The sequence below is a fragment of the Strongylocentrotus purpuratus genome, unplaced genomic scaffold (assembly GCF_000002235.5).
Source record: "Strongylocentrotus purpuratus isolate Spur 01 unplaced genomic scaffold, Spur_5.0 spur5_scaffold_9, whole genome shotgun sequence".
Lineage (NCBI taxonomy): Eukaryota > Metazoa > Echinodermata > Echinoidea > Camarodonta > Strongylocentrotidae > Strongylocentrotus > Strongylocentrotus purpuratus.
Genome location: NW_022145615.1, coordinates 25,568,802 through 25,584,387, shown reverse-complemented (window position 1 = coordinate 25,584,387; position 15,586 = coordinate 25,568,802). Strand labels below are relative to the sequence as shown.

General features: G+C 35.4%; 1 protein-coding gene and 1 long non-coding RNA gene across 2 annotated transcripts in view; one reads left to right on the top strand and one right to left on the bottom strand.

Annotated features, from left to right (window-relative positions):
• LOC762869 (KH homology domain-containing protein 4) overlaps positions 1-15,586 on the top strand; it is a 49,853-nt gene that overhangs the window by 31,362 nt on the left and 2,905 nt on the right. The window contains exons 14-16 of the mRNA XM_030976926.1: positions 11,940-12,290; positions 13,792-13,922; positions 15,195-15,265. Coding sequence (XP_030832786.1) covers positions 11,940-12,290; positions 13,792-13,922; positions 15,195-15,265 — 553 coding nt within the window. The remainder of the gene's footprint in view (positions 1-11,939; positions 12,291-13,791; positions 13,923-15,194; positions 15,266-15,586) is intronic.
• On the bottom strand, positions 3,850-11,471 carry LOC115920643. Its single transcript, XR_004062447.1, has 5 exons — positions 11,037-11,471; positions 8,547-8,605; positions 6,753-6,846; positions 6,139-6,207; positions 3,850-5,599 (listed from the first exon to the last, which is right to left on the bottom strand). It is a non-coding gene; the product is annotated as an uncharacterized LOC115920643 (long non-coding RNA).

Sequence of the window (15,586 nt, the reverse complement as noted above, 5' to 3'; positions counted from 1 at the left end):
AAAGAAAGGTGGATATTCTGTAGAGGATATTTGGAAGCAGTCTAACTCTTAATTTATGCAAAGAACTGATTGAAAGCATTGGCAAATATGAGCGGCTCAGTCTCAGAACAAGCATGTAGGGTACGTAGGTTTAAGCTAGTGGGTTAATTCACCATGTGTTGAGTTAGGGGTAAGAATCTTGAGAACTTTCCACAATTCAGAAGGGTTACTCTTCTTAGATAAGATTTGCCGATGACAATATGCCTTCTTTTAGGTAGTTTTCAGGCTGTTTTCATGATTTTGGCAGGTTTTAAAATGTCTCCAAGCTTGTGGATGGTTTGATTTATCAGCCTTTTTGCTAAGCTTATCTCTCTCATGAGACAAACTAACAAATTCATCGGTAACCCAGGGTGTCTTTAGCTGTTTGACTAGTTGGATATATTTGTCACAACACAATATTTGTAAGTGGTACTTAGGAAAACTAGTAATGGCTGGATTGTTGTTACTCAATGAATTCTTAAATGGGTATAATTGTATAGTTTGGATACACGTTTGCACTTTTTTAACAATATTTTGAAATTACAAATTAGAATTTTAGAATTTCTTATCACATAATGTTCCAATGGCATAGGATACAGGTACATTTTCTATGGTCTTCAGAATATAACATGTAGCTGTGTAGGAAATGATTATTTGTACTCTCAAGATATTGTTTTTGATGAGCATATAATTGAATAGCCATCAAAAGTCTAATTTTGATCCATCATTTGTGTTGAGATGGATTGGATTTCATAAGCACAAGCTAAAAAACATGCTGATCTTGTTGCCTACCAAATCACCTTATAATCAGCAGATAATAGAGCATCACCCAAATAAATGTAAATATGTTTACTCAAATTGGTAAAGTACATTTGGTACTTTGTAGTGCCTTATATCTTGTGGAAATGCCCTATATAATTAAATTCCAATTACATGTACATGTATTATTGTTAGTAGTAGTAGTGTAATTGTTATTGTTGTTATTATAATTATTGTTATAATTATTATTGTTATTAACAGAAAATGTTGCCAATAAATTTCAATCATGATATTAAATCTTTTTTTTTAAATACAAATTGTTTCATGCTCAATTAAGACACATATATCTTTAGAGTATAAACAATTGCATGGTACACTGTTGTTGTAGGTTAAAAATGAAGAAAGCGCATTTGTATTATATATTTCAAAGAATGATGAGGTTTATATCTCACAATAATCAGAGAAAAGATTTTACATCAAATAATTTTTGTTTGTTCTCTATTTCCCTCTTTGTAATATCTGGTCAAAGACCAGCCATATATAGTGCTTGTCAAAAGTGTTGGTACCTATGTCACACATACTGACCTTGTGTAACATTTACAAAACATTGTTATGGGTTTAGATACCTCCTTTGTGAATTCGGGCCATAATGAGTATATTTGTTTACTGTTTACTATCCTCTCTTGGACTACAACTGGAGAATGACTTTGTTCTACATTTTGATATAATGTATGGATATTTCTTTTTTGTTTCACTCTCCCTCTATATTTCTACCAATTACTCTCTTTCTCTGTCTTCTCTCTCTTTCTTTTGCTTTCTCACTTTTTCTTTTTATCTCTAGCTGTCTATATAGTAATCACTCTCTTTCTCTTCTTTTATCTATATTTTCTCCCTTTTTGCCTTAACTTTTCTTTCTGTCCAAGTATATATCTCTTTTTTTTTTTTTATCTCTTTCTCTCCTTTTCTCTCTACTCTCTTTGGTGCAATAGTCCATATGTTTATTTTGCTATACATTTGTTATGATATGCTTGTAAATTATGAATATGTAATAACCGATTGCATTTTGCTGTTTTCCCCAACTTGTATTGCATTGCATGGTGCATGTATATCCAACTTAATCCAGCTGCCTAGCGGCCATGTGTGTTTATTATTTAATACATGTACATACCATTTCAATCAATCAATCAGTCTCTTTAGGGATACGTTAAAACAAATATATGTACATGACATGTACATATTATCAATGTTTTTGTACTGTATTTGTATGTGAAAGAAAATAATGGTAAAATAACATATTAACATTATAATTGTTTGATTATAATATATGATGATAGTAACATTGCATGCTTTGATATGTAGGGAAGATGTGGTGATTGTGGCCCTGGTTCATTTTCAATGACCCACTCATACGTTACCTAACGTTAGTTTTTATGCATGTAATAAACAAGCATAGCTTCTTTTTCTTTTATACATATCCTACTATTTTCTACAAAAATATTTATCAATTATCATGAAGGTCATAACTTGTGAATCATATATTGATTATATTATGAAGTTAGTACAGTTCAACCATTATTTCCTGAGATTTTCCTGAAACATCTTTGTTATCAAAAATATATTTTTGTCATGTTATTTATGTTTTTGCTATTTTTTTTTAATGGTAAATAAATTTATTTTGAAGGTGAATCTAGATCTGAATCTGTTTGCCCCTTTGTCCACGAGTTGGTAATTCTTTGTTACATCTGACTCAAGAATAAATTTGTTGGGCACATGCCCAGCTGAACTACTCATGGTATCAAATACTAAAAATAAGCCATTTAGCTCAAACTTTTGAGAAAAGGAGGGATCAAAATCTTCGGCAATACAAAATTTGTTAGCTGGAAAGTGTAATGTCAACTTTACCCTTTGAGGTAAAATGTTATTAATTTAAGTTATTAAGATAACATTGAATGAAAATAGACTGCCATTCATTGTATCTACTTTAATATGAAAGTAAGTAACTTAAAGAGCCAATGTTTTCGTCACTCGACACTACTTGCAAAAGCAGCACTCACAGCACATCATCTCATCCCCTAACAAACACCAACAAATATTAAATCCATATGCCACTCTTTTTCTCTATATTTTGATCTATGTACTCATTTTAATCTCATGCAATTCTCATTCATCTTCCTCATCATTTTCCTCTTTATTTAATTATTTCTTTATCTCCCATATTTGTTAAAGGTGTTCTCTCTTCTACTTTCCTTTCTCCACGAAGGGGGTGTGTTGCACACAGTGTAGTAGTAGTACATGTATTTTAATTTTTTGTCCTGGGCAGGTGAGATTTGAACAATAACAAGCTACGTGCCTCAGTTGGATCATGGCTTTGAGCTTTATTACATGCATTAATTACCCAGAATAATTATTCATAATGCAATGAAAGAAATTTGACAAATGCACAAAACTTGTTGTGACTCTCTTGGAAATAAATACACAAATACACTGTATGTTATAGATATATATATACATATACACACAAAGTTATTGCATAGTATTTGAACCTAATAAATAATTACACTGTTATTAAATACACAAATAACTATACAAAAGTCTCTTTTTTTGGCGGGGGGGGGGGTCCAAGTTATTTGTTTCTTCATCTTTTTTTAGGCAGTTTAGCCCACATACTCCTGAAAAAAACAAAGATATTGAACAAGATAATATAATGAAGTAAATGACACTTTACACTGTTAAAGTTAAATGCACTTTCATACATGACTCTCTGTTCTCCTACATATTCCTATAACAGCGCCATGTACCCCCCCCCCCCCCACCCCCACCTTTCCCGGCTGCCATGGACTCAAGCATTCATGCTTATGATAGTTGGCCTCTGCGTTTATCTTGATTCTTTTACTTACCTCTATATATACTTTCAAGTTTTCAATCATATGCATTTTTATGTGTGTATTCCAGTTGTCACTCTTTATGTAAATCAATTATATTATATACTATTATTGTTATTTGAATGTTTTGTATTTGATTTATCAATAAATGCAGGAACATCTGCTAACAAATATGAATACCGTACATGTATTTGTATACTTATCTTGAAATGTTTTAAAGAAAAGTTGGCATATACACATGTACAAATCATAAGAACATGTTTACCTTTCCCAAGAAATTTAGCAATATAATCTAAATTTACTGAGTAAGGTACATCATGGGAAGTTGGGGTCAATAAAGTATTCCGACTCAACTTTAAATCTGTGAATGGTCAGAAGCAGCAATGTACAGTATATGATAAAACATGTAGACCACAATGAAAGCTCATCTTAACAAACTTGAATGTACATATAACAAGTTAATTAACCTGGTCGTATTAGTCTTTGTATACTATGATTATCTTTAACCTCATAAAATAATATGTCTCATATAAAAACATAGTTACCAATGTTCCAAGCTTCCTCTTATATTTTACATACATTTTGATCAGTGCTCTAAATTAGCTACATGTACATGTATTTAAGTAGAGATCATCTTGTAAGAAATGGTCTACCGGTATATACTATTGAAATAAATTTGTATAGATTTATTTACATGTGTATTGCTAAGCTGAAGTCCATCATCCATTAGTCAACCTTAATTATTACAAAATGGGAAATTCAAATACAGTTTATCTCAAATAAAAAAACATAACCAGAAAATTTAGAAATTGATCTCAAGGTACACTAACAAATGAATACATGTACAGTGTGTATATAAAATATGAATAAATATACGAGTTGGCTTGTCCTGGCATGTTCACGAACAAGTTCACCTGTGTTTTCCCTGGATATCATCCTTTAGCCCCAAGAATTGCACAATACCAATACCAATTATTTATATCAAAACAATGAGGATTTAGCTGAAGGCTTGCACCTCAATATTGCTACTATGTCAAAATTTTCAGTTTGAGATTCACATGGCTTTAGTGATCTCATCTTTCAAACATTCATACATTTTTCATCATTCTGATTTATTTCAAACGTTTGCCATTCTGTTTCTCTTAATTTCTGCTTACATACAAATGATTTTTTTACAACGGTTGTTTTGCCCTTTAAATTGGACTTGAAGTCCAATTTTGTTCTACATATAGTGAGTCAACTCAACAGCCATGAGCAGGAAATCAATGAGCATCATTGGGATCAAAAGAGCAATGTTTGAGGGGTATGCTCTTCATTATCCCTTTAACGAGGAAAGCAAAGTCTGGAAGGAGTTGAGATGGAGCTTGTTCAGTTTGGCAAGAAGAATCATTCACCTGGCAATAGGCATTTCTTTAAATAATTGTAGAGGTGTAGCACAAACAGAACACATGTTCCAAATATACCTTGCACGGTGACATCTCTTCATGCTTGTCAAGCATCCTTTATCAATCTACACTGCAGTATGCAAGCTCATCAACTCTAAGACCTCTAAAGTAGGTTTGTGGCCATGTGATCCTTGATTATAATTGGCATATTTTGACAGTGGTTAGTATCACTTTGTTTCTACCCCAACCAGACCAATATAGTGTCTATCTTGTGTTTGGCTCTTGGCTTGGCCTAGCAACCAACTCCAATGGATCGTGGTTAAAAAAGTAGTTTCCTCTTACAGATGGTAGCAGTAAAGATCCTTTCCCAGATGTAAATAAAAAGCAGATACATGTATGAGTGTTAAGTGCCAATTTCAATGAAAACCCAGTGAACTCTTCCAGGCAGTTTGTGTCAGGTAACTGGAGAAATATGTAAAGGGCGTTTCCTCGTATGGCCTGCTCTGTTCACTTCTAACTCACTTCTGGTTGGGCTTTAATGGTCAGGCACAAGTACTGTGTTGCAAAGAGATTTAAAGTAAGACAATTTAGAAAGAAAATATATTAATAATAATCATGTTGTTTAAAAAAAATAATTGAAGATACAAATTCATATTACTCATATTATCTATGAATAAGTTGCATTATCAACACCAAGCTTTTTCTTATTCAAATGAGTTACTCACTGCATACAGACCAATAGGAGATCTTCAATCATGTAAACAAAACAAATCTTTATTGTTCTTCCTATTCTGACAAAAACATACATGTATGGTGAACATTCATTGCTCATGCTGCCCCAGTTTTACAGAATAATCTCTCTCTATTACTCTCTATTACTACAATAGACAAATCTCAGTCTGCTCTTAATACACATTTTATTTATTCCAAATGCTAATCAGATATAAGGAACCTCAATCTGTAACCTATTTTGAAGTATTTTCTCTTTAATTATTATCATATCATGCACTATACAAGATAAATTATCATTACTATGGGTATTATTATTATCAGTAAAAGGTTCTAGTACAATATTCATATTCATTCTTAATAACCTTTTCTTTTTCTTTTCTGGCTCTTTGTCTTCTGGTGCAATGACAATGAATGTCTCATCTGCTGCTATACTATAAAGAAAAGAAAATTACAAGAAAAAGGAGAAATAATAAATCTAAATATGTTACAGTCTAATATACATCTGTAGACTTAGCAAAAACACAGAATTTGATAAGAAAATGTAAAATAGCATGATCAAAGATTTTATCTAAATAGTTTAAAGAAAGGCAATCGAGAATACATATAACATCGTGCTGGAGGCAGAACCTTTAGATAATTGATAATAGCATGGAAAGTGAACATATCCACAATAAAGTGTAATCACTAGAAATTGTACAAATCAACACAATTATGTCAACTTATTCAAATATCAATACATGTATTTAAAATAAATTTAAAATAAATAACTGGGGCCAAAATTTGGTTAGCATTAGGGATACTAGGCATGGTCCCCTAGTGTCTCCTGGCTATGCCTAGTTGCAGTTAAAGGGAAATCCAATCTCGACAGCAAACTACTCTAGAGGAGAGCAGAACAATTAGAGAAGTAGGCTGGTGAAGTTTGAATGAAATCGGACAAAACATGAGAAAGTTATGCATTTTTGAAAGTTATACTCACTATAGGTCTAGGCTTTCCATATTTGGCTGGATCTGTAATGTCTCTATGATGTAGGGGCGGACAACTTTTCCATTTGTTCCAACACACAAAATTACTAAAAATCAAATATAAATAATGAAATTTATGACTCAGGAGGGTCAATTCTCTTTAGAGGAACTATAACACTGCTATCTATAATATATTTTGAATCTTGCCCGAAGGGAGAAGGCACTTACAAGAAAAACAAAAAATGATGACTTTTTTGTACAGAACAAATGAGAGAGTTTATGTCATAATCCTTTCACCAAACTGCCAATGTGAAATTCTCATAGACTTAGTGATCTCATATCTCAAACATTCATAACTTTCTTATAACGGTACTGGCCCAATATATTTCACTCTATCGCCATTCTTATTCCCTTTTTTTTTCTGCTGTAATACAAATTAATGAACTTATTTCAAAGGTAGGAATGCCCTTTAAACTTGTTCATTTACAAGAGCTATAACAAATGAAATCATTATGACATGGTGCTTTAAAAGTCTGTACTTTAATACTATCTCTGACAGCTGAAGACAAAATTCTCTACGATGATTAAAATAAAGATACTGAAATTTACTGCATACATATTCTTGTATATGGCATATCACATTATATAACATCCCTATGCGCTTCCAAAGAGTTAGGAAATTATTACTGAACCCTAGCTTTAGCTTAAAGCGGTTATCAGGGCAGTGCATTTCAAGGAATAATCCTATCAGGTACCCATTTACCTCACCTGGGTTGAGTGTGGCAAATGTAGATTAATGTCTTGCCAAAGGACATTAGTGCCGCGGCGGGACTCGAACCGCGGACCTTGTGATCCACAGTCCCGTGACATATCACTCGACCACGGCACCTCTACGTGGTATAAACCTATACTTGAATTCCAATTCGAGACATTAATTTACAATTGCCACTCTCCACTCAGGTGTTAAATGGGTACCCGGTAGGATGCGAAAGTAGTTTGCTCAGCATTGTGAGCATCTGTGAAATGACACCTGGCTGGAAGCTCCCAAGGGAGTAGAGAATGAGCATACATTGTGTGCGGGCAAGCCTGAATCTGATGACCGGGGTAATAATATATCTGTAAAGCACATTGGTGATGCATACTGTACATACATTGTTGATGTATTAAGCACTATATAAAAGCGTAATATTATTTTTATTATTAATTTATTCCTACCTACTTTCTTATTATTCTTATAATGGTGATTACCGGTATCCCTTCTTAAGCCTTGTCCACTTATGCCGCAGTATACTGCCAATTTTGTTTAATGACATGAACCGTAATCTGCTTAAACTTTCTTTATCTTATAACACAGATCTCAGTAAATAAGCGTAGGACCTTTGTTACACGCAGTTGCCATTGATACACATTTAAAAAGTGCGGAGTTGTTTTGCTGCAGTTTACTGCATCATATTTGAATGAGCCTCAGTTGTTCATGCTTCACTGGTTCTACCTCACATTTTGTTCACTTATCATATCTCCTCCATCCAGTCTCTAATCATTTTTCTTTTCCATTTTATAATTATTGATTCCTTACTCTTATAATATTCTAATATTGAATGAGTAATTATGACTGTAATTTGCTATTAATGAATTTATATCAAGTATTTTAACAAATAAATTCTAATGAAATACAGCCCTGTGTCAAAAAATATCTTTAAAATTTCAATATTGAATTAATAAATATGTGTGGTTTAGACAATCAATTATACACACAAAAACAATTAAATTGAAAAAAAGTAAATAAAATCAACAACACTGTTCTTACCAGTTACCACCATCTCCATCATCCCCAAACAGAACTTCAATAGCTGTGCTACCTTCTATCTGAAAAATAAAAACAGAATTAAATATATCAAAATAGTGTATCTACATCTACTACAGATCAAAGCATTATATCTACATCCATAGAACAGTAAGTCAATATATACTACAGATCAATTCAATACATTCTTATCTACTATAAAAAAATGTACTGTAAACTATGTATATATAACTACAAAATATTATAACTATACAGTGTATCAATATCTACTTCAGATCAAAACAGTATATGTGAAATCTATATAGAGCATCTACTCTGAATGAAAACAAAAGTATATCTACAATTCTACATGTATATCTCGTATTTAAAGATCAAAGATCAAAGTAGATGATAATAAATGCGTTGGCTCAGTCAGTAGAGCGTCCGCCTCACAACCAGGAGGTCGTGGGTTCGAACCCCGGCCGCATCATACCAAAAGACGTTAAAAGACGGGAGTTGCTGCTACCTTGTTTGGCGTTCAACAATAAGGGATAGAGCAACGTCGATCTGGCGCTGCTCAGTGGCTGCCGGGCTCACGATCAATTGGGCAAAAAGAATTTCCATTTTCGGTTTAACTTAATAAAATTTGGAGTGAACTTTAAAAGATTATTATTATTATTATTATTATTCAAAACCAGGGGCCATATTCTGAACCCTGTGTTATCTGTAATATTGTTTTATCTTTGAAGATAAGATAAAGTTGGTATTCTGAAAATTGTTGTAACTTTTGTTGTATCTTTACTCTGCTCTCATTTATTTGGCCACGCCTGCGCTCAAACTTTTGTGCGGTTGTAATCATGTGTATTATTAATACAATCCCACTTAAAGCTTATCTGTACTAGTTTATAGGAGGGATTACACCACCCTGCACGGTCACTGGACAGGTGGTTATGGTTATCTCATCAACTCAGCTCTTAATTAACATAATTAAAAGAGAATCATGGGGATCAATGGTAACTGATTAGGCATTGTTTTCTCTATAGAGGGAGCAAGTAGCTACAAGTAGGACAGTGTGGCTTTAATCCTCATTTGCATATGCGTACGATAGATAATATGACAAAATAATTGGTATTCTGAAAATTGTTGTATCTTTTATCTTATCTTATCTTGCATAGTATTTACAACAATATTTACAATAGGTAGGGGGGGGGGGTTGTATCTTTCGTAGTGATAAAATGCCAATACTATTACTAATAGACGAGTTGGAAGAAAATTTTGTGTTGACCGGAGACATCACAGATGATCGGAGAACTTTCTAAGAAATTACATGAGGAAGCGCAATAGCTCAGTCGGTAGATCAGTGGTTCGAAACCAAGTCGATGCGCTTTGGTAAGGCATTAATCCTCACTACCAGGTAAAGCCATCAGCCGTCGGGTTGCTTACTTACAAGCATTTATGCTTTCTTAGCAGTCAGGTAAAATAACCAAACAACCAATTTTAAGTTTGGCTAGGATATGACGATTTATGTGTGATGTCTCTTAACCACTATAAGTGAAAGTGTGACTTGTCTTCATGATCCAAGTGTCACAGCGAATATAATGACGTGCATAATAAGCGCTCAATTAACTAATTACGCCCAAGATCTTTAGTATGACATAAGGTTCTCCTATTGGTTGACCTAGTCTACTTATCAATATCATGCTTAGACTAAATAAAATAGATCTTGATTGGTAGGGTCCATAAAAATGTGCATGTCAAAGATAAGATAGAGGCGGTCCTTCAAGAGATAACACAGGGATAAAATGATTTTTAGAATACCAACTTACAATAATATTACTTATTAATATTCAGCCGTGTTATCTCTGGAAGATACAACAAAAGATAACACAAAACTTACAATGTTGAGAATACCGCCCCTGGTAAAAGAGTTTAGATGAAATGCACATAGATCTAGATCTACAACACTAACATTCTGAATTAATATAAATTTAATGGCTGCTGAAAGCAAAGTGTGCAACTGTAGTGTTAGTGTGTTACTGTAGTGTTAGCTAATCTAGTATTATCTAGTTAGTTGCTAACGGCGTAACGCCTACTTTTAGATCTGTTTTTTTTAACTAGACCTAGACTCTATACTTTATATTGTACAGTGGAAGTGGAAGTTAGGTAGTGTATGACCTCTTATCATGTATCCTTACGTTATACCCTCCCTCTTAATTAGGTCCAAGTCTAACATTCATCATGATTATTTCACACACTGCACCGAGGCCGCGGCGGTGACGCGACAGTCATCGACGCTGCGATGTCCCCTTAGGCTTCGGCTTTACGTAGGCGCACTCCCCGCTAGCGCTGGATGCTGAAAATGAAAACTTTTCTTGGTTTGTCTTATGGCTCCAGTTTGAATTGCTTAATTCATCAGCATTTAAAACTCATTACATATATACTTTTCTCAATACGGAAGCAAAATAAGATTACCTAAATAATCAGAATGATTTTAAAAAAGGAAATTTATGCTACCTTTTCAGGACCGTCGACTCTGCCCAAGTTGATCGTTGACAGCGTAGTTTTCGATAAATTCGTAGCTTCAAATTGATCAAGAGATCAAGTACATCATTTTTTACTTTAAATGATTCAAAATCATAAAACACGAGAGGGAGTTAAATCTAAAATATTACTTTGATTTTTGAAAATTATTTGAGACACTTCCGAGTTGAAATAATCAAATAGAATGAAGAAATTAAAGAATACAAATAATAATGTTTGGCGTGCGTAATACTACGATGGCGCTCCACATCATATTTGGTTCACTTTCACACTTGTGAAAGTGAAACATCGGCAGAATCGGCGCTTGTCAAAGTGAACCAATAGGGACGCGTACAAAAGTGGTTCACTTTCACACATTTGTTGGTTCACTTTCACATGTTAAATCTCTCTCTCTCTGTCTCTCTCTCTCTCTCTGTCTCTCTCTATCCCTCTCTCTCTCTGTCTTTGGATCTTGCTGCCTCATTTACTCTTCATGTTTGTCTATCTACTTGTACTGTCTCCTCGAAGTACCTCTCTGTCACTATGTTGTTCTTTACAGTATTTCTTACTCACCTGTTAACTTCTGGATTGTGGCTTCGGATCTTATTATTCTCATGCACGTATATCTGCTTTCCTCAAGTTTTACTTCGTTTCATCTCTCTTTACTGTCTCAGCTCACTTAAAATATTTTGTGTAGATGTATAACTGATTTTGCATTTTGCCACCATCTTTAAATCATTATTCCTATTTGGACATGATTATGTTTAGTAAAATTAGACCTGTATGTAGATAAAAGTCCAGAAAGTTTACAATTTTCATCAAATACATGATCACCTTCTCTCGTACAGGATAACTACTAAACTTTCTCCCTTGTCGTTTCTCATACCACATCTGCAGGTTGCTGTGTCACAAGGTCAGCAGAACCTGGTCCAAGCTCACGCCCAGGGTCAGCAGAGCCTGGCCCAAGCGCACGCCCAAGCAGCTGTCCAGGCTGCTCACGCCCAAGTCCAGGCCCATGCCCAGGCACAGCTGGCCCAAGCCCAAGCTCAGATCCAGCTACCAGTCCAGCAACAGCCTGCCGGTGGTGGCCTAGCGATGGGCCAGCCACAGCAGGTGCTCCAGCAACCTCTAGGACCACCTCCACAGCAACAACAGCAGCAACTCCAGCAACAACAACCGCAACCACCCCAGCCACAGCAGCCTGTTAAGAGGAGATTCAGGGAAGACCTGCCGGCCGAGAGACCTGAGGTATCGTTTCTAAGACTGCCATCCATTATCTTCCTAACCCATCCCATTTCTTGCATTTTAACTGATTTAGTGACTAGGTGTGCCTTCCATAGAGTTACAGGGTACAACTTTCACCAGACGAATACCATTGCCAGCTGAGAGACCTGAGGAGTACATGTAGTTTGTGGGATCAGCATTATCCATCTGCAGACTGTATCACTAATGCCTTCACTTTCTTGCATGTTTATACCAAGCCGACTATATAGTGGCCAGGTTTGCGTGCCATAGTGTTTCAGGTTACACCTTACGCAAGAGGATTTCCATTGACTGCTCAACCTTTGTTGACCTTTGACCCCGAGCTAAATATACAGACTTCCTTTCAAGTGAGGTAACATAGCTGTCTGGAAGGTTTGAATGCTGCCAGATACTTTTTCATCAAAAGAAACACCAACATGGAGGTACTTTCTGAATTTATTTTTGACTGGTAGCAGTGGAACTATAATTCTCCCATCTCTGCATAGGTTGGTTCTGATGGCTATCCAAGCCGGTCTCCAAGTCTTGGTGATGGTGATTCTTTCCGCAAACAGATGCCAAATATTCATTTTACTATACCTTTTTCTTGAGTTCCGAAGGATTAGTTTTCTATTTTTACCTGTTTTTCCAACAAACTGAGCTTTTAAAGGAGGCACAGCAGCACTGGCATGTCGTTTGCTGGTTGGAAAATCCAAGACCATTTTTATGTTTCTGCTAGGCAATCAGGAGACATGTGATCTACTCATTGAGGAGGAGAGGAGAGCAATGAAAGATGCTGCTCATCATAGTAGTTTATTTCTGATATTTCCTAGAAAATGCAGGCGTGATGGAGGGAAGATGATTGATTATTTCTGGCATATATTGAGCTCCCATATTCCTTCTCATTTGTTTCCTGTCATATAGTGTAGGTAATGTTGAAATTAGGATTCCTGGAAAACCTTTGGAAATGAACATTACAACTGTTATGTTATGCAGATTTTCGTTGTTTATCTCCTGGTCATATGTACATTTTTGTGTATCAAATGCGAATATCTGGATTTCTTAGATGGCGAACATCCAACTGAGGAAGCTAAAACTGCCATTTGTTTATGGAAATGAATGAAATTTTTTTGTAAACTAATCGTTGTTATCTTAGGAAACTTTCTATATCTGAGATTTGCAAAAAAGATAGACATGAACATTTTATCCATTCCATACTGTTTAGATATTCTTTATTTTTCCAGGAAAGGAGTTTTTAGACCAAGAGAGGGTATAGCAAGTGCACAGTAACAATATACCAGTTTTGGAAGGAGATTTAGAATGAGTAATAGCCCCGGTGATACTATATTCTGCATGATTATTATTTTGATATCACACTTCAAAGAATGGAGCTTGCTGTAATACTTAGCCATATGAGAGAACAATATTTTCGATAACTTGCTTTTATCTTGCAGGCTTCGTTGGCTGACATGCTGATATTAACACAGCTTTCTTTTCCCTGTTTGTTTAGCACCATCCACCCCCAATGACTAATCTAGGTGTCTCACCCCCCGGTCACAGTCCCTTGGGTATTGCCGGAGCCATGGCTGCAGGTCATGGATCGTTGCTCAGGATGCCAGGACGACCGCCCGAAGATAGAAGGTGAGAAGGGGGAGGGGCACATGCATATCACTAGGGATGGGGCTGGGAAAATTGCAACAACAAAAATCAAAATCAGAGAAACATATGTCTACCAAAGCTGCTCAAAACATCACTTTTATAGATTTTTTTACGCTTCTAGATTTTGAAATAATGTAGAAGAAAATATAGTCTTTCAGAAACTATTATAAACTAGTTATTATAAAATTTGACCTTACTGACAAAATGCACCTTCATCAAGCTTGAAATGAAAATCCCAATATATGACCATTTGGTGGTTTTGTAGTGCCTAGTGTGTTAACTCAGTCAGTAGAGCACCCGCCTCACAACTGCGAGGTCGTGGGTTCGAACCCCGGCCGCGTCATACCAAAAGACGTTAAAAGACGGGAGTTGCTGCTACCTTGTTTGGCGTTTAACAATAGGGGATAGAGCAACGTCGATTTGGCGCTGCTCAGTGGCTGCCGGGCTCACGATCAATTGGGCAAAAAGAATTTCCATTTTCGGTTTAACTTAATAAAAGTTGGAGTAGACTTGAAAAAGGTTATTATTATTATTATTATTGTTACCGTATTTGCCGGCGTAAAGGCCGCAGTATTTTTGGAAGAGAAAATATCAAAAAGTCGGGGTGCGGAAGAGTAAAAAAAAAAAAAAACGAAAGTCAAAACCAACACGAATTTGCACTATGGGACTAGAAACGGTAAAATAACAATACCACTATGGTACAGGACATTTCCAAACATCTTACCGGCAATTTTGTCTTGCATTGTTGACATGAAGACGAAAATAAACGTCCTAACACAACATTTGCCAATAGATCTTGATCTAAGTTCGTGCCAATTCATTGCGAAGGTAAAGGAAGGGACAGTCTAACGGAGCTGCCGCGAACATCCATCCGAAGTCGCCATTTTGTTTTTCCCATTTCATGCAGTTTTGCATTACACCGTACATTGTGGTAGGGGTATATCGGACACCAAATCTGCCTGCGATCACTTTTTTAGCTAAACTTCCGGTAAATTATAAGAATATGGATGAATTTGGTATCAGTTTGTAAAAAAAAATAGCGTTTTCGAGAAAATTATGATTATTTTGTTTTTGTCCGTTTGTTTTTTTTTCCTTTTTTTTTTTTTTTTTTTTTTTCCCTCTTTGAAATGTCAAAGTTGGGGGTGCGGCCTATGCGGCGGTGCGGCCTTATCGCCGGAAAATACGGTAAATGTTTTTATATTTGTTTGGCTTTCATTCTAATTGAATTTCTCTTTCCTTTCCTTCTTGATTTAGGTTGATGCCTCCTCCGCCTAACCCACAAGCCATGCAAGAAGCAGCAAGGAAGAGATTAATGCTCCCTCCAGGTAAGTACAACAATACACAGGGTCTTTCTATACACATACACACACAGAATGTGATATTTATTCCACTTCTCCTTTAAAAAATAAAACAAATATGTTCATACTTGTTTTCTACAACAATATAAGTATACTCTGAGTTTCTGTCAAGACAGATCCCGTCTTTGGACGCTGCTTTCATCTGGGTACTTGTGGCGTTGTCACTCAAGATTCCCTATTAATTTCATATTTTCCTTTGCAGCTTTCGTTCTAAAGGTAAGTGTGGGGTGACAATCTATGATGTTATAATTGTCCTCATGCACATATTCAGCCCAAGTTACGCAAGCT